This window comes from Protopterus annectens, chromosome 2.part2, assembly GCF_019279795.1.
Source record: "Protopterus annectens isolate FY-2018-M chromosome 2.part2, PAN1.0, whole genome shotgun sequence".
Taxonomy (NCBI): domain Eukaryota; kingdom Metazoa; phylum Chordata; order Ceratodontiformes; family Protopteridae; genus Protopterus; species Protopterus annectens.
In genome coordinates this window covers 661,348,882-661,373,354 of record NC_056730.1, presented here as the reverse complement: position 1 = coordinate 661,373,354, position 24,473 = coordinate 661,348,882, and the positions used below count along the sequence as shown (strand labels likewise).

Here is a 24,473-nt window from a genome sequence, read left to right as displayed (position 1 = left end):
CAGCCTTTGTATCCTAGCAGCATGGGCTTGCAGGTTTGCAGCCCGTTCATCTGCATCTGTCAGAGAAATACAGTGATATTTAGCCATTACCTATCCATAGTATATACAAGCTAGGCAATCATTATCTACGTAGTAGAATGAGTACTTAGTGCTGGGGCATCGACCAGCTGCCTTGTTTCTTGGATCCACTGGTCCAAGAGATCACCTCACATCTGGCCTTACTGCAGTACTCCAGTTCACATATTTATGTTATGTAGCAGGTTATACAACATCACACTGTACATTGATTCACTTCACATGTTTAGTTTGATTTTCCTATGGTGTGGATTTGTTTGTTGACACCTCAGTCTCATGTACTGCTATGATGGCTTAGTTGTTAACTACTGTGACTATAGTGTACAGGGTCCTGAGTTCGAGCCTTGCAGAGGCTGTTTATTTTGTTGCTGGGCAGAACACGGGCCGTTGGATATGGAGTGATTACGGCACTTTAAAGCTGTTGTAAGCGGGTGTGCATGTGTTTGTGCGGAGCTAAGCACTGCTAACTTCTGGTTACACTTTCTTATACTCAGTTAGCTTCCATATTGCTTAATATGTGTAGGCAGTGCTTACCCCCGTGCAGACACACTTAAACACACTTACTTGTGCTTACATATGCTGACTACTGCTTATTTGTGCTTAAACCTGCTTACTAGTGCCTTATTCATTATGACACTGATACTTCACATGTGCATTTCCTGCAGTACTCTAGTTCATAAATATGTTTTATTTAGTGGGTTTTGCAACAGAAAAATTGGTTATAATGTGCTTTGCCATGTAAAATAGACTGTGCTGCATTGGGTCTCAAACCAGGAATGCCTGCTCATTAGGCGGATGATCTGCCCACTACACTATTGCTGTGCTGCTTCATTTGCATATGGCTTCCTTGTTGTCATCTTCAGCCTTTTAAGCTGCTTTAACCATAGCTAAGCGATGGGCACACCCGCGCACCTATAGTTAGCTTCAATCGGATTTAAAAAAAAATAAAAGGGTTTCTTCATTTTATTTTTATGTACTGTTGCTGTTGTACACATGGGGGACTGTTGGTGGGGATATGTGGACACATATGAGCGATCTCGCTCATTTCTTAACACTTTCTGCCTGAGGTGCGTTTCTCGGCCTGGACTATTTTAATCCCTCCAGTTCACCCTCCCAGCACCGTGCGTGAGTTAATTTCTTTCTTGCACGTTATCTCGGTTACCCCCCCCCCCCCCGCACTTACGTCCATGAGGCGGTTTGATTTGAATGGGTCCATCCAACCTCGACATGCCTCACTCCATAATTTCATACCCATAGTCCCCCCCCCCCCCCGAGCTCCACGTACACAGCAACCATTCATTCTCTGGTTGCTAGCCCAGCCATACCACACCTCCACACATTGCCCTCTCTCCACGTCTCGGTACTCATCCAGTATACTGTCTCGACCCAAGCTTCTTCAGGCTCTTCATCCATTTAGTCCACGTACGTACGAGCCTTGCCTTGTTCATTTTTCGAGACACGTATAAACATCAGATTGACTCACAATTTTTGGTTCATCCCGCCAGGGACGAACCTGTTTTTGTGTCAAGATTAGACTTAGCTGGTCTACACTGTTTCTCCCACTGGTAGCATCCTGCGAGGGGTTTAAGAAGCAGCAGTTTGCTTACACACCTGCCCAGCCTCATCTCACAGTTCCTCGGAACCGACGTTCCAGGTTTGACATTCTCAGCATGAAGCACACTCACATGCCCTCTCGACGTGCACCGTTTTTTATTATTTTCTTATGTTTTTTCTTTCCAGGTATATGAGGTGCACACGATCTCAGTATGCACTTGACTCCTTAAAGGTTCCAGGTACACGTGATGCAAATGACCTCAGTGTACACACGACACTACAGGTCCCTCTATGGTTAACTGGTTTACCTTTTTAATGTTAATGAAGTTGCACGCAGCACCTTGCAAGACTACTGTCCTCACATTATGATTGGACAGGAACTGTTTTGTTAATTTACATAAACTGCTCAAAATAATGTATCTGAGCAATGTACAAATGGTTGCTCGTATTAATGTAACATGTCTGTCTGAAGGGGTCTTGATATTACAAAAGATGACAGCGCTAAATAATACAGGGGTTGCTGTTGTTCTCCTTTTCATTCATTTTTAATGCTTTGTTGTCACGAAGTTCGTTCTATATATATATATATATATATATATATATATATATATATATATATATATATATATATATATATATATATATATATATATATATATATATATATATATATATATATATATATATATATATATATATATATATATATATATATATATATATATATATATATATATATATATATATATATATATATATATATATATATATATATATATATATATATATATATATATATATATATATATATATATATATATATATATATATATATATATGTACATATACACACACACATACATGTACATAACTTAATACATTTCCTCTACTATTGAATGACTGTGCTGGATTATATGATTGTGATAACATCAGATGTATGTGTATCTGCCATGGCTTAGTGGTAAAGCACTTTGCCTATAGTGTGCAGGGTCCAGGGTTTGCAACTTGAGAGTGCTGATTATTTTGTTGCTGGGCAGGACAAGAGCTGTTGGATACAGAGTGACTAAGGCACTTTTAAGCAAGTTTGCGCAAGATTAAGCAATGCTACCTCTGGTTACATATGCTTACAGAGAGTTAGCTTCAGTCTTGCTTAACCTGTGTGCGCATTGCTTACCCCCATGCAAATGGGCTTAAACCCACTTACTAGTGCTTAAATATGCTTACTACTGCTTACTAGTGCTACATTTTAGACAGTAATACTATAATGGTTCTTTGGGAGGTGGGCAATTTGGAAAATGTATGGAGTTATCATTCATTACACAGTTTACTTCCATTTGTATCTGTGATACTGTATGGGGCACGTGATTATTTGTAGACTTTGCAACATTATGACACTGACACCTCACATCTGCATTAAATGCAGTACTGCAGTTCACAAATGTATGTTATTTATTTGGTTATGCCACAAAAAATATTTATCATAGAGTGATTTGAAGGGAAAATGGAATGTACTGCAGTGGGACTCGAACCGGGAATGACTGCTTGTAAGGTGAATGCTCTGCCCACTACACTATTGCTGCACTGCTTCATTTGCATATATTTTGCTTTTTATCTTCTTTCTGCTATTTAAGCTGTATTAACCGTAGATAAGCAATGGGCACACCCGCGCACCTACGGTTAGCTGTACTCGGATTTAAAAAAAAAAAAATAAGAGTTTCTTCATTTAATTTATATGTACTGTTGCTGTTGTACACATGGGGGACTGTTGGTGGGGATACGTGGACACGTATGAGCGGTCTCGCTCATTTCTTACTATTTTCTGCTGTTCTACTTTGCAGGTGCTTGTTTATTCTGAGAGCTCTACTCTCAGACACTCCCCCTGCACTCGTACACATTCCGTGTAAACTTAGGAGCTCGGGCAGCACACCTTATTAATATGCATGGTGTGCTGCCGTCCTGCTCCTAAATGGGTGCTTCCATGCAGGACTAAGCTAGTCCTGCACGGTAGTTTAGTAAATCCAGGGGAGGAAGCTAGCACAGACTGCCACAATATGCATCCAAATGTTTATGGCAGTGCCTGGGGCCTCCCCTCTTTTCACTGAGCTAATGGACAAAGGCTTTTCCACAGACCCAGTGTCTCCAGTCCTATTGACCTATTGAACACTGCAGGTTGCCTTTTAATGGTTTAACAGTTCATTTACATTTCCCCTATTTTTCTTAAAGTTAACCTATGCTGTGCCAGTATCCTCTTTTAAAACATAAACATTTAATTCAGTTGCAGTAATGCATGTTCATTTCTCTTCATTTCAGCAAGGTGCACTATTGATACATTTGAACACAAGCAAAGCTCACAAATACATTTACAGCACAAGCATCTGTACAAAATCAGTGTGATATACAAATAACATACAGTTCTAATACATTTGTAACACAAGCATCTTGTATAAATAAGTTTGATATTCAAAGGACATATCATTCTTTACAAAACTCCAGCTGGCTGTGCTGGCACTTGCCCGTATCATCACAGAGGAAGAGGCTTTTGTAGTGTATGTCACACAGTCTTGCCCCCTCTAATGCTGCTGAAGTTGTCTAGGTTGCTGACTCTGCTGATGTCCTCACAGCTGCCCTGGGTATGGTATGAGGCTGTTAGAGCACTATCACAAAGGGTCAAAAAGGTCAAATACTACACATGTTGGAGTTCACAGCCCCCTCCCAAGAAAGTGACATTCCCATAGGATCAGTCTTTGTCCATGGAGTTCTTGAGAAAGGCTTTGGTTGTAGATGTAAAGGAGCTGTAGAAGCTTTGCTGGTATAGGATGAAGGATGGTGGCTTTACTCTTGGCTCTTCATGGTCCCTAAGAGTATGGGTGAGTTCTTTCCCATTCTAAATCTCAGTGACTTGAACCACAGCATCCAGTATCTCTGGTTCCAAATGGTTACCCTTTCATCCTTCAGGGAGTAGTGCATTCCCATGCTTCACAGCGACTTGAGGAGACACATGATGGATGCCTTTTGGCACATTAGCATTTGTGATCCGTACAGGAGACTATTCCATTTGCTCTGAGTGTGCATTTTCAGTATGAAGTGTTACCATCTGGGACTTTCTTAAGCATCTATAGTTCTCACCATGGAGTTTCTATGGTAACCAAAACTTTGCAGGAGAAGGGTGTGTGGGTCTTCTCATACTTGAATGGCTGTCTTCCTGTGGACGTCTCCATGGATTTTCATTGAGATAGCCCTGTAGCGTTCACTCTCATAAATGCAGTCTGAAGAAGCACCTAAAATAGGAAGACGTTTTCTCTGTGTTCCGCTCAAAGGAAGTCTCATTTGTATAGTGCTAGACACTCACTTATTCAAATACTGGCTGCCACTGTACCTTTGAAGGGCCCATCTACATCGAGGGAACAAGGTTGAATCTCCTGTACAGGACTGCAGTGTTCATATGGCATTGAGCCATAGACAAGAGTCCTTGTTCTTTTCATGGTTCACATCCTTGGGATTGAAAATAAACTGATGGGCAATATGAGGTTTGTTTCAAGTCCTCAGCTGCATCTCCAGATTTAGAGCACATGCCTGTTCAGGTTCTTTCAAAATGGGAGCACTCTGGTATCAACCTGTTTGCAATACAGGAGAATTCGGTCCTTCCTCACTTCTGCTTGGTGCAGAAGAAAAAGGAGAAGGGTAACAAGGGGCATGTTTTCTGTGGTACATGATGTTCTAGTTCATAGAAGAAAGGCAATCATTCTTATATTTCAGGTCCTAGAGCCTTAACTGTACAGAAGATCTTCCTGGTTCTGGCCAGTGATGTGCTTCATGACTTTGGAATGTCATCTTCACCTCAGGTCCTGACTCCTGATGTAGGTCCCCTTATCCCACCATGTTTGCTGATAAAGGTTTCTTTGGTAATTGAGGCTGCCAGGAAGCCATCCAGTTGGCAAAATTAGTACCCTTTTCTGCCCCATTCAGTCAGCTTGTGTGTGATTCTGATCTTCTTCAGGCTGTATGATCTGAGCTGGAGTTATTCTATGGTAAGGGTGCATATGTCAGCTGCTTCTAAGCATGGTGATTTTGTGGAGGAAAGGATTGAGCCATAACACCAAATTGTCAAGCAGATTCTTATGAAAGTGATGCATCTTTGTCCCACTTTGGGGAACCCATCCAGCATCCCTTCCATGGAATCTAAACTTCATGGCAGATGGTCTTGCCCACCCAAGTCTGCTAGCTGGGCCCTGATTGTCTTTTCTTGAAGTGCTTTAATTCCAGCTTCAGTCATCTCTGCAATTCACCTCTCAGAATTTCAGGTCATCATACATAGGAACTATATTTTTTTATTTTTCTTTTATATCCTTTTACAAGGATAAACACAACACCAGCCTAATTGCCCAACATAATACGCCTGAAATTCTCCAGGTGCAACTAACACTAGGTAAGACTGCAATCCAAATTGTAGCTTGCTACAGATCCCTCACCATGCCTCAAGATTCTCATTACACCTTTCTAAACATACTGGAAAATATTAAGATACAACCAAACACCCTAATACTGGGTGATTTCAACTACCCTGCCATTAACTGGGAAAACTGCATGTGTACCTACACCTTTGCCCAGCGGTTCTTGGAATTCATAAATTCCAACGCCCCGGATCAACTAATCCTTAGTCCCACTAGGGGCTCCAGTATCCTAGACCTGGTCATTACCAACATGGGAAATCGATGCTCCATACCTATGGTCACCCCTTCGTTGGTCAGGTCTGACCATAAGCTAATCACCCTTGACATCCACATCCCACCACCACCCCCCAGTAAGTAAACCTTCATAAAAAAACTTCTCCAAAGCCAACTTCATGCTACTCAAGTCCGAAGTGACAAACTTCATGACACCCATGCAGACGGGAACTGAAAGTTCGACTGCTGAATCCTACACTAAGACACTGTAGGAGCACATCCACTCATGCATGAATCTTGCCATCCCCAATAGAACCACGATGCTCTCCTCCAAAAAATGGAAGCCATTCTGGTGGTCCCTTGCCATAAACAAACTTTACAACAAACAAAGAAACTTTTGCAGAAAAGAGGAAAAGATGCAAAAAATTCCCTTACCAGCCTCAGTAAGAAGCTGAGATCCCTCATAAAATCCTCCAAAACTAGTTATGAAAATAAAATTGCCAAAGATTCCAAAGACAACCACAATGCATTCTATAGCTATGTCAAGAATCTAAATGGCAATGCTCAGATCTGCTCTGAGCTACAAAAGAATGGCATTAAATATACTGATCCCAAGGATATTGCCAATATCCTGGCAGATCGATTCAGTGCAAACTTCACCCCCCTCTCACCTCCTAAAGGGCCCATCTCAATACTGAAAGATTGTCAAATTCTGGTAACAGCCACACAGGTAAAAAAACTCACTCTCCAAAACTAAGAATACAGCATCCATGGGACCAGAAGACATCCTAGGCTGTGTATTGCATGAACTACAAAATAAACTGGCACCTCACCTAAGTATTATGTTTAATCATAGCCTCACCTTAGGCTTCGTGCCCACTGAGTGCTGTACAGCTGCAGTTATTCCACTCCACAAGGGAGGATCCACCTTGGATCCCGGGAACTACCTCCCCATCAGTCTGACTAGCCTGATCTTCAAGGCCATGGAACGTATTATCATGGAACTTATAAACAAAGACATTGGCAACCTTCAAACAAACACTGGACCCCACGCAGTTTGGGTTCGTGAAGAGCCGATCTTGTCTCCTGTACCTGATTGACTTCTTTGAATCAGACTTCAGAGTCGTGGACAAGGGTAAGGTGGTCCACACAGCCAATCTGGACCTCGCCAAGGCCTTTGACACCATCCCCCACTCTGGAATCATAGATAAACTTACTAAGCTGGGCATTAATCCCTACGTCACTCGATGGGTTGCCAACTGGCTTACTGACAGAACCCACACTGTAAAAGTAGCCAACTCCAAATCCATCTCCAGACAAGTGACAACTGGAGTACCTCAGGGTTCAAGTCCTGGGACCGCTCTTGTTTGTAATCTACTTCTCTGAAGTACAGACCAACACTAAGGGACTCTGGCTAACAAAGTTTGCAGATGACTGCAAACTGGGAGCCATTATTAAATCCCCAAATGATGTGGATATTCTGCAAAAGGGCCTTACAGAAACAGATGCTTGGTGCCAGAGCCATGGGCTCAAGGTCAAAGGCAACGGGGCCATACAACTAGATTATTTGGTTATACATGACTGATAAGAGCTACTGTAATTTCCACAAAAGGGTATGAGGAAACCTTTTTTAGCTACCTACTCGAATATTGGTTTCCCCTTGTTACATTAACCAGATAAATCAACCAGAGAAAAGTGCTCATTTTTTGTGAGCACCAGTCTTAAGTGGCTTAGAATCAGACAGTATATAAGTGGTCACAAAGGTAATTAATCACAGGACTATAAAATTAGGCTGGTTAGCAGCTGAAACCTTTTTTTTAACCCTGTGCTCTAGATCAGTCTGATGAATTCTCAAAAAAAAAAAAAAAAAGAAAAGAAAATAATGTCATTGTGAGATGTTTTTGCCCTCTTAAATTTTTGTTAACTCATTCACTCCAGTTGAGCTCAGGAAGTTGGCACTGTCCCTTCCAGTGGATGGAGCCTAAGCGTTTTGCCAGAATCAAATTATGTCCTCACATTTCAGATAAATGTTTATATCTCTGGAACCATAAGGGTTATGAAAGAAATATAAATAGCAAACTTTTCAGAATAAACTATTTTTGCAGTGGTAGTATTCTTTAGGTTCTTTGTCTTAAACTGAAATTTATAAGTCACAGTAAACACACTATTACATTTGTAATATTTTGTAAACAACTCACAATATCTCAGTAACCACTCAAGTTACACACGTACTGTCATCAGCATTTTATTGCATATGAGGCCAAGGAGTTCTGTCTGTGTTACTTGGTTATGTAGATATTTAGAAAAATGTGAAAATTATACGTATATAAATTAGTATCTTAAAAACACCAGTCAATATCTCTTTACCTGCACTAGACAGAGGTCAAATATTAATGCAGTTGAGTTTGCTGTTGTGTAAGCGTTAAGATGACATCTTTTAAAAAAGCTTGTATGTAGCATGGTTTTGTCATGATTGATGCAAATATGAATTAGCAATATTTGATGGTTAGAGGCATCAGTAGGAGTTAACTGCAGATGCATCTGGAGGTGTCACTCAAATGTAATGAGTTAAGAGAGTAAGATACATTTCAATCAGACCAATAAAAATAGGATGCTAGTGAGACAAGCACATATAAAGCTAGGTCTGCTGTGGCATGGGTTGGTTTTCCTCAACTTATTAGTTGTTTTGATACCATAATAGCTAAGTAATTGACTCATTCAGCCATTCATTATAAGTGATTTCCCTACCTTCCATGACTGATATTTATCAGTGATATTTGATAAACGTACTTGGCTTTAAACTCACTTTTCACACCAACTGCAGAACTGTGGCCATTCAGGATCCAAATGAGATTTTAATTTCTGTTTCTCTAGTGCCAGGAAAATCTCGAGTGGACTCTGGTTAAGGGAATGTTGATCATTTTCGTGATCAAGGACATTTGGCAGTGACACACAGAAATGCACTCTAAAATGTGAATAACCTAAACATTGTATACCTTCTTTATGAGAAATTCTCTAGCTTCGACCTTAAACTGTCATGAGTTCAGAACAATAGATGTGAAGTTGTCCTATCTCACCTTCATTCTTTACTGATGGGTTCGGAACTGATCCTTGGTTCCGACTCGGCCATTTATAAAGCTCAAGGTCTTCAGCAAGTTCATGGCTCACTTCCTATCCCATGATGCTGCAGGCCATTCCCCAGATCTCATTTGCCGCTGAAACAGATCAAATGTCTGATTCTAGCTCTGGCCAAGTCAAATTGTTCTTTTTTCTATTTACAATTTAAATACAACATAATTTTTTAAATATCTTATACTGTTTTGGTAGTTTCCTTTCCTCTACACATCTTTATAACGCTTCTCCCTTTAGAAATATAGTGTTTGTTTGTTGTTTCCTGTTTAGGCAAGTGTATTAGGCCTCAAATCCCCTTTGCCTTTAACGATAGAGTGTGTTTTATATATTTAGACATATACATATTACATAGTCTTTCATAATAGAGTAGTTTAAAACTTTTAGATAATTAATAAGGTTTTTTCTTACTTGTTATCAGCCTGTGTTTCAGGCTTGTGTGTGTGTGTGTTTGTCTGTGTGTGTTGGTATAGATATTGAGCCAGTAAACAGTCAGAATATGTAAAAAAACAAATAAAACAACTCCACACGGCTAATCAGGACCCGAAACCTGCAGCAATGATAATCCACTTTAGAGACAAATGCCACAATAGTTCAATACGTTCAAAAACAGCAGCCTTTGTTAAAACACACACAATAACCAAGCGCTTTCACCCGGATATTACCAGGCTTTTTCAAGGATCAAAAGGATTTCCTTAATAGGTTGAAACATCATAGGGAGGCTTAAATTAAGAGGAAAAGATTTTTCCTCTAGTCAATTTAGTACATATGGTAAGATACTAGATTTAGGTTGGGTCTTATAGACGTGCACAGGAGAAATTTTAGCGAGGGAGCAGAGTTCATCATCCTATTTGAGTTGTTTAGGCACCTTGAAATATGATAGGATCATTTTAATACAAAGTCTCTTCAAGAACACTTTTAAGAACAACAGACAGTAAATAGAATACACAGCACCAATTATATTTGTGGAGACTAGACGAAAGTTTTTATGTATAAAAAGTTTTTAGTGTTTTTTATATATACACTTTAATTTAAATAACAAACACAAATTGTTCAGTTTTTATAACAACAGTTTGTTCTGTAATTACTGCAAAGCAGAATGGTTAATTAAATTAATTGATTGATTTATTTAATCAGGTGACAGGATTTTAACTATTTAAAGATTTACATTGAATGCATATACACTTGATCCTTGAAAAAGCCTGGTAATATCCGGGTGAAAGTGCTTGGTTATTGTGTGTGTTTTAATAAAGGCTGCTGTTTTTGGATGTATTGAACTATCGTGGCATTTGTCTCTAAAGTGGATTATCATTGCTGCAGGTTTCGGGTCCTGATTAGCCGTGTGGAGTTGTTTTATAGATATTGAGCCAGTTTTTGTTAGAGGGCTGTACTGTAATATTACATTGTTATTAATCTTGTATTTTTGACCAGAGTGCTATCTTTCAGCAAAGAGTTTGCAGTTGTTTGTGTGTGAATTCCAAGTTATTTCTCTTTCAGCTCAGTTTTCTTAAAGAGCTATTTAGCCCGTTTTAATTAGAGGGCTTGTTTCCTTCTTGGTGTGTTTTTTGGATTGTATCAAAATATTGATGCATCCTAAAGAGACTAAAGTGTTGGGGTTTAAAAAGTGCCCCAAATGTTCACAGAAAATTTCCATTACGGGATGGTCACACTGATTGCGTTTATTGTTTGGGATCCCTGCATTTACAGGAATCTTGTTCGATATGCCATTCCTTCAGTTCAAGAGTCCTTCATGAAAGAAGAAATACACTGATCCTTAAGGGCCTACTTAAGTCTACCTTTTCTGAAGCTCTAGAACAGGGTCAAAGCCCTTCAAAAAAGTCATTGTCTCCCTCTCAGAAATCAGACAACGGCTCTAAAAGACCATCATCTGCATCTTCTGATGGATCAGAGCCGTCAAAAAAAGTTTCAAAAGTATTGGCGCCAGTTGGAATTGTTCGACCTTCCACCTGGGTTCCATCTGTTTTGGGGCCGATGGTGTTGCAAGTTAGGAGCCGCTCACCTGCCTTGGAGCCAGTTTCTCCACTTAGGTCACGAATACTTCATTCTGTGGCATCACCAGCCCTATCCTCTCGTTCTTCCAGGAGTCTTTCAGACTATGATATGGACCGTCTGGTGCAGAAGCTGTTGAAGACACCGACGCTGGCCAAAGTTTTGTCAGTACTGACCCAGTCGGCTTCAAAACCGACCAGACCAGTCCCTTCTATGTCAATTCCTCCTCCGACCCAGACTGAGGCCTCGGTGCTGGAATGCGTGGAACTGATAGACCCGTTGGGGTTGAGACCTACATCGGCATCTTTGGCTTCGAGTGCTCTGACTACCTCAGTGCCATCTGAAGAGTCTAGGAGCCGACACTGTCCGGTCGGGACCAGGGGGGACAGTCGGACTGAAATTTTATCAGTTCCAAACTTGCCTCTCGAGACATCGGCTTGGGTGAGCTCGGCTCCTACCTTGGTCTCAGAACCTCTCTCTGTGGTGCCGGGAGGATCTGCTGGTTCCTCGGGTCACAGGAGGGGGGGGGGCTTTTGCGGCTCTGAGGAAAGCTTTGTCACCATGGGCATCCTGTCTGTCAGATCCTTCTATTCCTCCCCCTAAGGTACCGGTATCTGTTTATGCACAACCCATCCCTCAAGATCTAGAGACCTGAAGCCTCAGGAAGCCCCAGAGGGCAAACCACTCTCTTCGGGAACCACTCTGGAAGCCCCATCTGAAGAGGCACCCCAGAAGAGAGTATATAAGGGGAAACATTTGGACTCCCTGGAGGAGTCACTCACATCATACACGAACCTCAATGAATCGGAAGGGTCTCCACAGTCGCCCTCTGAAGATGTCTCCTTTGTAGACATCTTAGAAGGCCATCACCACTTCTGATGAGGAGTCCGTGTACCTGAAGGCTTTTGGGTCTCGTCCTTCCACCACTTGGATGTCTCCGCCTTTCGACGAACTCATGGAATTAGTTTGTCAAAAGGTGTGGGAGTCTCCGGACACAGTGGGACTCATCCCTAGGAGGCCAAATAAATTCATAACATCCCCGGAAGATAAAAGTTTTCTCACTAAAGGTTTTCACGTAGATGCTATGGTGGTGGCGGCAGCCACCAAAAAGAAATTATCAGAAACATCCACGTCTGTCCATCCCCCAAACAAAGAGTAATGTACGATGGACAGATACGGTAGGTGCACGTTCTCTTCAGTGACCTTTACACTACAGTCTTTGAATTACCTCACTCACTTCACAAGGTTACAGAGAGATCTCCTAAAGGAGCTTGGGGATACTCTCCAGGGTACTGTAGCTGCGGAAGTGGCAGATAAAATTTATTCCCAGCTCTCAACCCTTAATTCAGTAGTTAACTCATCCATGATGCTTATCTCTTATGCAGCCAATGGAGCGAGTAGGTCAGCGTGTTCAGGAATTGCCCTTAGGAGACATTCCTGGATGCGCTTGTGTTTGTTTGTGTAACCCTTCAAGTTATCCTTCATTAACACCCCCTTCAATGGCTCATCCGTTTTTGGGCCTAAAGTCAAAGAAACACTGACCAGGTGTGAACAGGAAGGAAAGACTCTCTCTGACATTGGAGTCTGTTTTTCCACACCTTCTAGACCTTATCCCAAGAGTCAAAGGGGAGGAAAAATGTAATTTCAAAAATCCCAGAGAGCCTCTCAAGACACACGTGGTGAACCTTCCTCCAGGGGCAGAGGAGGAAGGAATAATGGAAGACACCGGCCACACGGCCCAAGGGGGGGGGGGGCGCAAAATCAGGGCAACTGAGAATCATTCTTCAGCAAGCCCTTTCAGCATTCCTGAAAGGAGGCCCATCTGCCCCCCTCCGGAGGCAGTCAGGGGTTGCTAATCTTTGTACCCAAGCACCTGGCAAAAAATAACAAAAGACAAGTGGGTGCAAAGGATTATATCCTGAGGTTACTCCATACCCTTTTCCATCCCACCCCCACTAATGAAAAGGATTCCAGAAGTTCCACCTGTACAACCATAGATGTTCAAAATTTGCTTGAAAAAGAGTCATCCAGCTGGTCCCCGCAGACCAGATAGGATCTCAATTCCAAAGAAAACAGGGGACTGGAGACCTATACTGGATCTCAGCAATTTAAACAAATGTATAAAAAAGACAAAGTTCCAGATGGTTACACTGCAGTCGATACTCCCTTTTCTGGGAAAAGACAATTGGATGTGCTCTATAGACCTCCAGGATGCGTACCATCACATAAAAATGGACAGTCCATCCCAGAGTCATCTGCGCTTTCGGCTGAGAGCCAATCATTTCCAATTCCGAACCCTGCCCTTTGGTCTCACTACACCCCCCCCCCAGAGTGTTCACCAAATGTATGGCAGTGGTTACTGCCCACTTGAGACTTTCAGGATTCCGGGTGTTTCCATATTTAGATGACTGTCTCCTAACTGCCACCACCAAGCATCTGCTTTCGCAAGCAAGAGATACCATTTTGAATACCTGTGCTTGGTTAGGAATTACGATAAACTACGAAAAATCTGCCTTATTGCCATCTCAGCGTATCGTTTTTATAGGCGCAGAATTAGACAACATTACAATGACAGTAAAACTTCTGCCAGACAGGATACAAACACTATGAACACAGGTTCGAGATTTACTCTCAAAAACAAGTGTTCAAGCAAGAACAGTTCTCAAGGTATTAGGTACAATGGCGGCAACATTCACTATGACCCCCCCCCCCCAGCTCAGATACATATGAGGATCTTACAGTGGCTCCTGTTCACACAGTGGTCTATGCAGGAACTTCCGATGTCATACCAGATAATGCTAACAGAATCGTGCAAATGGGACCTTTATTGGTGACGACATTCAGATCAAATTACTTTAGGTTGTTCTTACTTTCTCCCATCCCCTCTAGTCACAGTGACCACAGATGCCTCCCAGATAGGGTGGGAGTGGCATTATCAGGGAATGACAGCCCAAGGCATGTGGCAGGATTATGAGATCCATTTGCATATCAATATCCTGGAGATGAGAGCGGTGCTTCTGGCATTGCAGGCATTTCAACACTCTTTCCACTGAGAAAATTGCAGTCCAGACAGACAAACATGTCTGTGGTTTGGTACATAAACAAACAAGGAAGGAACCAAATCTTACCCCCTTTGTGGAGAGGCTCTCAGAGTATGGCAGTGGACGACTTCCTCCCAGTGTTTTCTGATAGCAATGCACATCCCAGGGAAATCCAACGTGATAGCAGACAAACTCAGCAGAACAATTCTAATGCCTCATGAGTGGTCCCTGAAACAAGAAGTGGCAGAAATGTTTTTCTGAAAATGGGGCCTGCCTTGCTGCAATCTTTTTGCCACGCCCATGAACACAAAATGCAGTAGCTACTTTGCCCTGATCCCCCCCTCCGGGGGAATCCCCAAGGGATGCACTTGTACACGATTGGCCTCTGGTCTCCTCTACACTTTCCCTTCTTTTCCATTGATACCCAAAGTTCTTCAGAAAGCCAGTGTGTTGGGAACGACATTAATCCTGATAGCCCCTTACTGGCCTCGACAGATTTGGTTCCCCCTTCCTATGGCCTCATCTTCAGGAAGAGCCTTGGATTCTGGACCCATTTCCAGATCTCCTGATCCACTCATTGGGAGCTCTTCATCCATCCCTTTAGACCCTATAGTTGACACCTTGGCCGCTGCAATTCCAAACATAGCCAGGCTACAAAACCTTTCATCCGCAGCACAACATATCCTGATTTCTTCTCACAAAACATCTACCAGAAGATTATATCTCAGTAAATGGAAAAGATTTTCAGTCTGGGCAGTACTGAATCACATTGATCCTTATTCTGCACCTATATCTTCAATCCTAGAGTTCTTGACAAAACTGTTTAATGAGGGAGCAGCTGCAGCTACTATTCGAGTACAACTAGCAGCAATCTCAAAATTTCATTTTGGGAGTGAAGGACCAACCATTATGTCCCACAACTATTGAAGGCTTTTCTGAGAGGCACTAATCTTTTGAGCCATATATTAGCCCTCCACTATCACCTTGGAACCTAAACCTTGTATTAGCTAGATTAATTCTTCCTCCCTTTGAGCCGTCGTTGTCAAGTTCTTAACATGGAAGACCATTTTCCTAGTGGCAATTACATCAGCTAGGAGAGTTTGAGTTACAAGCCTTATCTATAAAACCACCATATTTGTTATTCCACAATGACAGGGTGTCACTCCGAACAAACCCAACATTTCTACCAAAAGTATGTTGAGACACTAATTTGAACCAGTCTATAGATTTGCCAGTGTTCGTTCCCAAGTGTGGCAATAAGGCAGAATATATGCTTCACCAACTTGATGTGCATAGACAGTTGTGTTTGTGTCTACACAGGACAAAAGAATTCAGAAAAACTGACCAACTATTTGTATCCTTTTCAGATTGCAAAAAAAGCATGCCTGTAGTAAAAATTACTTTATCAAGGTGGCTGTCAGACTGCATTTTGTTCATTTATAAGTCAGTAGATAAACAGCTACCAGACAAAATAAAAGCTCATTCTACTAGAGCTGTTTCTACCTCCTCTGCACTTCGTACTAAACTACCAAAAGACACTGTTTGTGCAGCAACAACTTGGATGAGACCTCATACCTTTATCACCCATTACAAAGTAGATTTGGCCTCTAGGGACATGGCCTCCTTTGGGTCCACTGTTCTAAAGAATGTACTCCCGTGAGCCACCCAAGAAAGATGGTGCTAGGGACACTGTCCCATAAGTAAATAATGAAGGTGAGCTAGGATAACTTCACATAAAGAAGTTGTGTACCTACCATAACGTTCCATGTGCGTTGTCCATCTCACCTTCATTCTTACATCGTCCCACCCTCCTAACCCCCTTCCTTGGCTCCTGGAGGAACGAGAGGTTACAATTTGGCACCTAATGACCTTTGACCCTTTTTATTAGCGTACCAGCTTACAATGAGTCCTTTTTTTCTCTATGCAGGTATATTTGATTACATACTAGTAGTTCTGTATCAGCAAACAAGATCTGGGGAATGCCCTGCAGTATCATGGGATAGGGAGTGAGCCATGAGCTAGCTGAAGACCTCGAGCTTCAGTAAATAGCAGAGTCAGAACCGAGGATCAGTTCCGAACCCATCAGTAAAAGAATGAAGGCGAGATTGACAACTCACATGGAACATTATGGTAGGTACATAAAGACTTTTTATAAGTGTAATGCTTCTTTTAGAACAGGAATTGTACTGGGCTGAGGTAGTATGTATAACTGCACTGGGGCAACAAGTGGGACCTTAGAAAAAAATTGCTACACTCCTGAAGCGAACCACCCATTCCTGTGGCAGGCATACTGACTATAATATGTTTGAATATTAAGTTCAGTGCTGTAAGAAAGGCTGCCACCCACCATTCCCCTTGATGCTGTACTGTTTTTCTGTGCTGAGGGCTGTTACGTGCACGTGTGTATTTTATTACTGTTATGATTATTGCATCCATTTGAGAATTTATTAGGGCTGCATTAGCACATGCTCACACATAACTGTTTCAGCACCCTTTTGGGGACATTACAGAAAAAGAGCAGAGACAAGAGAAAGAGTTTTGCTTTTATAGGTATCAGCTGAAGCTGAACATGATACCCCCTTGCACCAGGGATGATATGTGCCAGCTGAATAAGATCTGACAACTGACATCCACCGTTGACTTGCATCCCAATTATTATTATTATTATTAGTAGTAGTAGTATTTTATTCCTACAGTATCGATGCTGTTATCTGAACACTGCTGTTATGATCAGTGTATCACACCATCTCTAGTCCTTCATAATTATTGGGCACTTCTTCCATTTACACTTTTTGTTACTTCTTTCATCTTTTGCTGACAGATCCAGGGCTACTTGTAAACTACACAAAAGGTATGTACTTAACCATAATTACAGTTCGGGAATAGCACATCCATACGTCAAAGCCATTTTCCTCATTTGAAGTCTTAAATGCAGCAATGAAGATCAAGAGACTAAGCAGCATAGTGTGTTATGGGATAGTGGGAGGGTGCTTGGCAGCTTGAGAAATGTTTACCTTCTGAGTGGTCCTAATGCCTTTTGGCCTTATTCTTGTTGGTTACAGAGAATAGACCTTGTCTTACTAGATTATATGTTCATGGTTAGTTGCTAGGTATGCAGATCAGGAGACAATTGAGGAGCCTGGTCCAAATTCCTTATTGCCCCAAAGCACTGTCTGGTTAAGTGACTTGCTTAAGCTTCTACAGTAGCCAAATGAAGGTTGAGAGAATCTAACCCTCTACTACAGGAAACAGCTTGTTAACTGCTCATTGCCTTAATACTTTGTGTTAACTACCAGACATTTGTTGGTTATTGTCTTCCTCTAATCAGTGCATTATCTGCTTTACATAAGGGAGATATATCTCTGACATTAGCTGTGTAAAAGAAGTTGCAAAAAGTTGTAGAAAGGTTATGCTTCACAAGGTTAAGAGGTTGGATGTGCATTTAAGATTCATCATTTGGTAAGACAAATGTACATTGTTGTAACCATGCTTTACTTTTTTCTGTTTTTAAACTACAGGTGAAGCGTCATTTGGACCCCCTTCCCCCTGGTTACTTTTACAATGGAACTCAGTTTGTTAATTTCCTTGGAGAAAAAAATGATTATCATCCACGTATCCTTTTAATTACGGACGTTATCTTGGTTTGTACATTGTAGTCTTACCGGTGGACTTTGTATGAAAAATGTGCAGTGTAGAATATTTTTACTGATAAGAATAAAGTATACATATGAATATGCATATAAAACACACTCACAGATATACATCTTTGGGGAATACTTAAATGATTGAGTCAAAAGTGCCAGAGCTTTTGCATGTAAAAACATAAAGTGCATCTCTAAGGCAGCTTCCCATACTTGAGTGATCATGAAAACTGGATTAATCTGCATTTGAATTTTTCCAGGTAGCACTTATTAGATATATTCTGTGATTATAGTGATTAAAGGAATACTTCAGGAATAGTCTTATAAAAATTGTAATCAGTTTATAAAATTGCTTCATGAAAATGTTCTCCAACTAAGTGACTTTTGGGATTTTACATAATTGTAGTTGTATTTTTACCTAAATGTAAGTTACATATCTACCAGAACAGCAGGTTCCTGTCTATCAGGGCTGTGTACTGTTATTCTGAAATGGGACTACTAATCCTACGCAGTCAGAAAGAATGCAACTAAAACTAAAATCCCTAATTGCGAACATAGTTACCCAACATTTTCCACACACCGTGCAACACAGAACAGTTATCTGCTGTCCAGTTTACCTACAACTCCTACTAAATCCCAGTGTGGGGGCTTGTCCCAAACTCACTCATGGAAGATGTTTTATTTTAGCTATAAGCAACTACCTGTGTACATATGGATGGTGAGCAGAAGTATTACTTCCACTAGACTTAAGTAGGCAGAACTACTCTTAATTGTATGATCAGCTCGATACTATGATGGCATTACTGCCATCATGCTTAATACTTCAAAATATACTTTCTTCTACCCAGTAGCTAGACATCCCCAGCTACCCCTCTCAGTGATGATCTCTTCCTCATGAAACACAGTTGACTTATGGACCTTCATGAACAGCTTTCACGAGTTTTCTTCACTCTCATTTGTACAGCATGCACACTTCCACTTAAGTGACGCTCAGATAAGCTTTATCCATTTAAACCTGATCACATCAGCCAGCATCCATTTTGCAGACAAGACTATACTTGTCAAGAAGATAAGAAATGCTTGCTTCCATTTTGCATATGCACATTTCTTTGTATTAAATTCTAATCCAGTGTTCAAAGCCCAGTAATGCCACAATATACTCATGGTGTAAATAGTCTTGGAATTCCAAATGAGTTATCATCTTTTTTGCAAAATCTTTGTTAAACATCATGCAGTCACCAAGCAATACTGAATAATTGAATAACCATAGAAATCGTAACAACAGGCAGATAAATTTATTGTACTGCAGCTAGTTACCTAGATATTTAGATTAGTTTTGAATTGTTTCTGTTGTTTTTCCTGCACTTTTACTGTGTTCTTTTTTTTTAATTTGAAGTTACAGCTATTCACTGAAGTCACTGTATAGTTTTCTATGTGTTTCAAGTGTTTTCTGTGCTAAGTGAATTATCCATTGTTGCTGCATTTATTTGGTATGCTTTTAGTCACTTTTCAAAGTTACAACAAACAGTTTTGGCCAGGTGTGTGAGTCTTCCCGAGGTTGTAGTTGTTATTTTTGTGGCAGGAGTGTAATTGCTGCAGTTATGGGAAAGATGAACACTATCTGTTAAGAGATTTGGCTGTTTTTTATTGGTTCTTTCATTTTCCCTGTTTATTTTTGTATTGTACAAAAGTGCACTTACCACAGTGGTGTTGAAATGTTCACTTCATAGCACAGGCACCTTCAGCTATAAATTCTCCCGATATAGCCAGCTCACCCAAATCATAGCAGTAAAAAGCTGCTTGCTATGGACAGGTGTGGCAAACCGTGAATAGCTACATTATACCTAAAGTCTAGCCCCTAGAAATATTCCATTGCACAACGAAGCCCACATCCACCAGAAATAAGCTCAGAATTACTGGTGTTCATCATATTGATCACTGCAGCAGTAACCCTCTCCATATGTTTTATATCCTGCGAAGGATGTAACAGCCAGCTGAATTCCAAAGCTTAAAGATACCTACCACACACCTAAAAAAGCAGGCAGCTCAGTTTAAGGAAAGGTAGGAATTCAGCAATTTAATGTTGGACAGATGATAGTTGTACAAAAGAACAGAAGTGGTGTATAATGTATGTAACTGGGAATACATTTTTTTCCTTTTATATAAATATGTTTTCTTATGTCTTAACTGATAATTTAATAAAGATGTTTAAAAAATGACAACAATCAAAAGCATTAAAACAGTTAAAAAAAAAAAAAAAAAGCTGTCAGGCAGCTTGAGCTGAGCTCATTAAAACAAAAGTTTGAGTGCGAAGCCTTTCAGAGCTTTACTGCTGCCAAACAGTACGTTCCTCTAAGGTTTAGAGGATCAGCATTTGGCTTGTGTTTTCCTGTGCTGGCAAATAAGTTCCCTGTGGGGGGAGACTTCCATTTTCTTAATTTTGTTGATGTTTTATTGAAAGTTATTTTAAAGCAAGGAGTATTGTGTTTTAACATACTGACTGTAGCTTGTAATCTACTTTTAAAAGTAGTGCTCATTTTTTCTGTCAGTATTAAAGTGGTATAAAGTAACTGAAAACATTTGTTCTGTAGCAAAATCAAGTTTATTTTACTTTTGTGGGGCTGGCATAATGTTTTAAAGTGATTTTTGCTGTATTTTTCCTGTCAAAAAAGTAACTTTTGTGTGCTGGTAGTGTTTACCAGCAATTGTTCATAGGTAGATACTAGGTTATCGGCCTGAAGGCATTTATAAGCCTAGCCGGAATGTGTTAGCTTTCGCTGCCCCCTTAGATGACTTCCCTGTGCCTCTGTCCAGCAGAGCCATTGAAGTGATCCCTGGAGTAAACTTTCTGTTTCCCATCCACTCGTCAAGGTTTCTCTTGAAGAGGGTTAGCGAGGAGCTCTGCCTAATGTAGATTGGAATCTTGTTCCAGAGCATGGGAAGTCTCTGGGACAGGAATCTATCCCTCCAGCACATCCTATTTATTGTTGTGGAGAGGATTAGATCCCTGGAGCGTGTGGCTCGAGGGGATATGGTTTTCTTTAGGTGGAGCATGTCCATCAATTCTGGGTTGGACATGGCCTTGTTTGCCAGGCAGAGATCACCTCTGAGTAGGCGGTATGCAACTGAGTACAGCTGGAGTTTCTTCAGTCGAGCTGCATAGGACATCAGCTTGAGACCAGTGATCCTCTTGGTGAGGTACTTCTGTGGTCTTTCCAGTTATTGCAGGTGTCTTGTAAGGTACATCCCAAATGGGGCATTGTACTCTAAGATGGGTCTGATGAGTGATGCGTAGAGGGGCCCAATGACCTCTTTCGATCTGGATGAAAACCCTTTTGTGATTAGTGGGCGACATAGAAGGAGTTTCTAACCACTTTGGCAATGTGATTATCAAAGGAGAGGTTACTATCTACTTGGGTCCCCAGATCCCTTATTACGTCTTCCGTATTTAGGGGGCTACCACCTATATGGTAGTTTGTGGGTACTTTGTTTTTTTCAAAGGGGGTGACTTTGCACTTATTGGCATTTAGCTTGAGGCCATGGTTTTGACATCAGGTTTCTGTCTCAGTGAGACCCTTTTGGAGGATGTCTGTGTCATCCGGAGAGTGAATTATAGCCCCTCGTTTGCAGTCGTTTGCGAACTTGGTCAGCCATAGTCCTCCTGTGCTTGCCTGTATCTCTGAGAAGTATATGCCGAACAGGAGGGGTCCTAGGACTGAGCTCTTGGGAATGCCACTTGTAACCGGTTTAGAGTCGGACCTACCTTCCGCAACTCTTCCTATGTGGGTTCTGTCCGTAAGCCAGTTGGCAACCCATCTCGTGACATAGGGGTTTATGTTCAAGCTGGTGAGCTTGTCTATAATACCTGAGTAGGGAATGGTGTTGAAGGCCTTTACGAGGTTTAGGTAGACTTTGTGGACCACCTTTCCCTTGTCTGTAGCTTTGGTAACTGTCTCAAAGAAGTCCACCAGGTTTAGGAGGCATGATCTGCCCTTAACAAAGCCGAACTGGGTAGGGTCCAGTGGTTGGAGGTTCCCAATGTCTCTGTTAATGAGATCCATGATGATGCGCTCCATAGCTTTGCAGACCAAGCTAGTCAGGCTTATAGGGCGATAGTTCCCAGGGTCCGTTGTGGCTCCACCTTTGTGGAGTGGAATAACCGTTGCTGTTCGCCACTCTGTGGGCATGTAGCCTGTGGAGAGGCTGAGTTTAAACAGTGTGTTTAGGTGAGGGGTTAGTTCATCTTTGAGCTTGTGTAGGTCGCAGCCTGGGACACCATCTGGTCCCATTGATGCTATGTTTTTGGCTTTGGAGAGGGCTGTTTTAACCTGAGTGTCTGTGATTTCAGGGGTACTATAGTCTTCTGGTATAGTTATGGGCCCTTTTGGATGTGTGAGGGGGGGGTGAAGTTTGCACTGAACCTGTCTGCCAGGATGTTGGCTATATTGGTTGGTTCAGTGTATTTTGTGCCATTCTGCACTATCTCCGAGCAGATCTGAGAATTGCCACTTAGATTCTTGATATAGCTAAAGAATGCCTTGTGGTTATCTTTGGAGTCCATGGCAATTTTTCTTTCGAAGCTAGCCTTGGATGATTTTATGAGGGAATGTAGTTTCTTGCTGATACTGATCAGGGCTGTCTTCCTTTCTTGTGATTTTACTCTTTTCTGTACTAATGTCATCCTTCTATTGTATAGCTTGTTTATGGCAGGGGTCCACCAGACTGTTTCTTGGAGGAGTGAGTCTTAGTTTTGTTTGGGATAGCATGATCCATGCATTCTTGTAGGTGCCCGTAGAGTGCATTAGTAAAGGATTTTGCAGCTTGGACAACGTTATCCTTTAGCATGGGGGTCTTTGAAACTTCCCACTTCGGTCTTAAGTAATGTGAAGTTTGCTTTTGAAAAGTTCTTTACGGTGGTTTCTTTGACCGGGACCGGGGAGTGGTGGCAGAATGTGGATATCCAGAGTTATTAGTTTATGGTCAGATCTAACCAGCAAGGGGATGACCTCCGGTGTGGAACACCAGACGCCCATGATGGTGATAACCAGCTCCAATATGTTGTCACCTCTGGTGGGGGTGTTGACCAGTTGATCCAGGGCATTTGAGTTTATAAATTCTTGGAAATGTTGGGCACAGGAGTTTATACTTGAGTAGTTCTCCCAGTTAATGTTTGGGTAATTGAAATCACCCAATATCAGGGTGTTTGGTAGGATCTTTATGTTTCCCAGTGTTTCCAAGAATGCGGAGTGGGGCTCCTGGGGCATGGTGGGTGATCTGTAGCAAGCTCTAACTTGAATAGCAGTTTTGCCTGTTGTTAGTTGCGGGTGGATGATCTCTGCAGCATCGCGCTGTGCCACTAACCTGGAGGTGTGGGTATCCTTGATGAATATGGATACTCCCCCGCCTTTTGTATTTCGGTCCTGGTTTTGTGGCCGAAATGTATGGTATGAGTTGTAGTCTGGTAGTGCTGGGGTGCTCTCTGGAGCCTTAAACCAGGTTTCTGTTAACTGCACATGTATCGATTTTCTCCATACTGAGGAGTGCCTCGAGTGTGTGTGCATTTTGAGGTTTAGACTTCTGGCATTGAGTAGCATTACCCTCAGGTTTTGTTACTTGTGCTATTTACGGCTGTGGGTTTGTCTTTTGAGCCTTGCCTAAAAAAGGCACTATGAGGGTGGCAAGAGCCTTGGCCAGTATTCGAAAGCCTAAAGGTGGCAGGTGCAAGCCATCTCTAGCGAAGCAGCGTGGCTTGTCGAGCATGTCATCCCAGGCTGACAGATGCTGGATCCCCTTTGAATGACATCAGAAGCTTAGCCAATTGTTGAACTTGATAACTTTTCTCTATACCGTGGTATCATTCTTGGTGAGGGCAGAATGCTATTCAGGGTCAGGGTCATACCGGCCTGGGCTACGTGATCAGAGAGCTCCTCCATGTCTCTTTTCATGTAGTCCAGGGAGGTACGGCTCAGGTCATTCACACCAACATGGACAGTGACAGGGACTTATTTGTACTTGTTCTGGAGTGACCTGAGTGCTTGTGTTATGTGGCGGATCCTGGCACTCGACAGGCAGCTAACAGTAACCGTCTCCTTGTTCAGCCTAGTGTGTGGGACATCAGTGTGCCTGACTGTAGAGTCACCTATTACTTGTGTGTTGGGTATGTTATTTTGCCTTTAGGGCTGTGATTGCGTGGCACACTGGTTTTGTGAAGTACATGTTTCATGGTTTGTGTTGGGGGGGTGGAGTTTGCTTGGATGTCTGCTTTGGAGGTCTCTGTTGCTTTTGCAGATTTTTATTTAGAGCCTCTGAGTATGTTTTCGTGTATTTATGTGTGTTTTTTGCCGGTGCTGGTTTCATAG

At 41.7% G+C, this 24,473-nt stretch overlaps 1 protein-coding gene across 1 annotated transcript in view; it reads left to right on the top strand.

Annotated features, from left to right (window-relative positions):
• Positions 1–24,473, top strand: part of DNAAF9 (dynein axonemal assembly factor 9) — a 2,711,795-nt gene that overhangs the window by 2,611,400 nt on the left and 75,922 nt on the right. Inside the window, exon 36 of the mRNA XM_044064082.1 lies at positions 17,992–18,085. Within this exon, the coding sequence (XP_043920017.1) occupies positions 17,992–18,085 (94 nt within the window). The remainder of the gene's footprint in view (positions 1–17,991; positions 18,086–24,473) is intronic.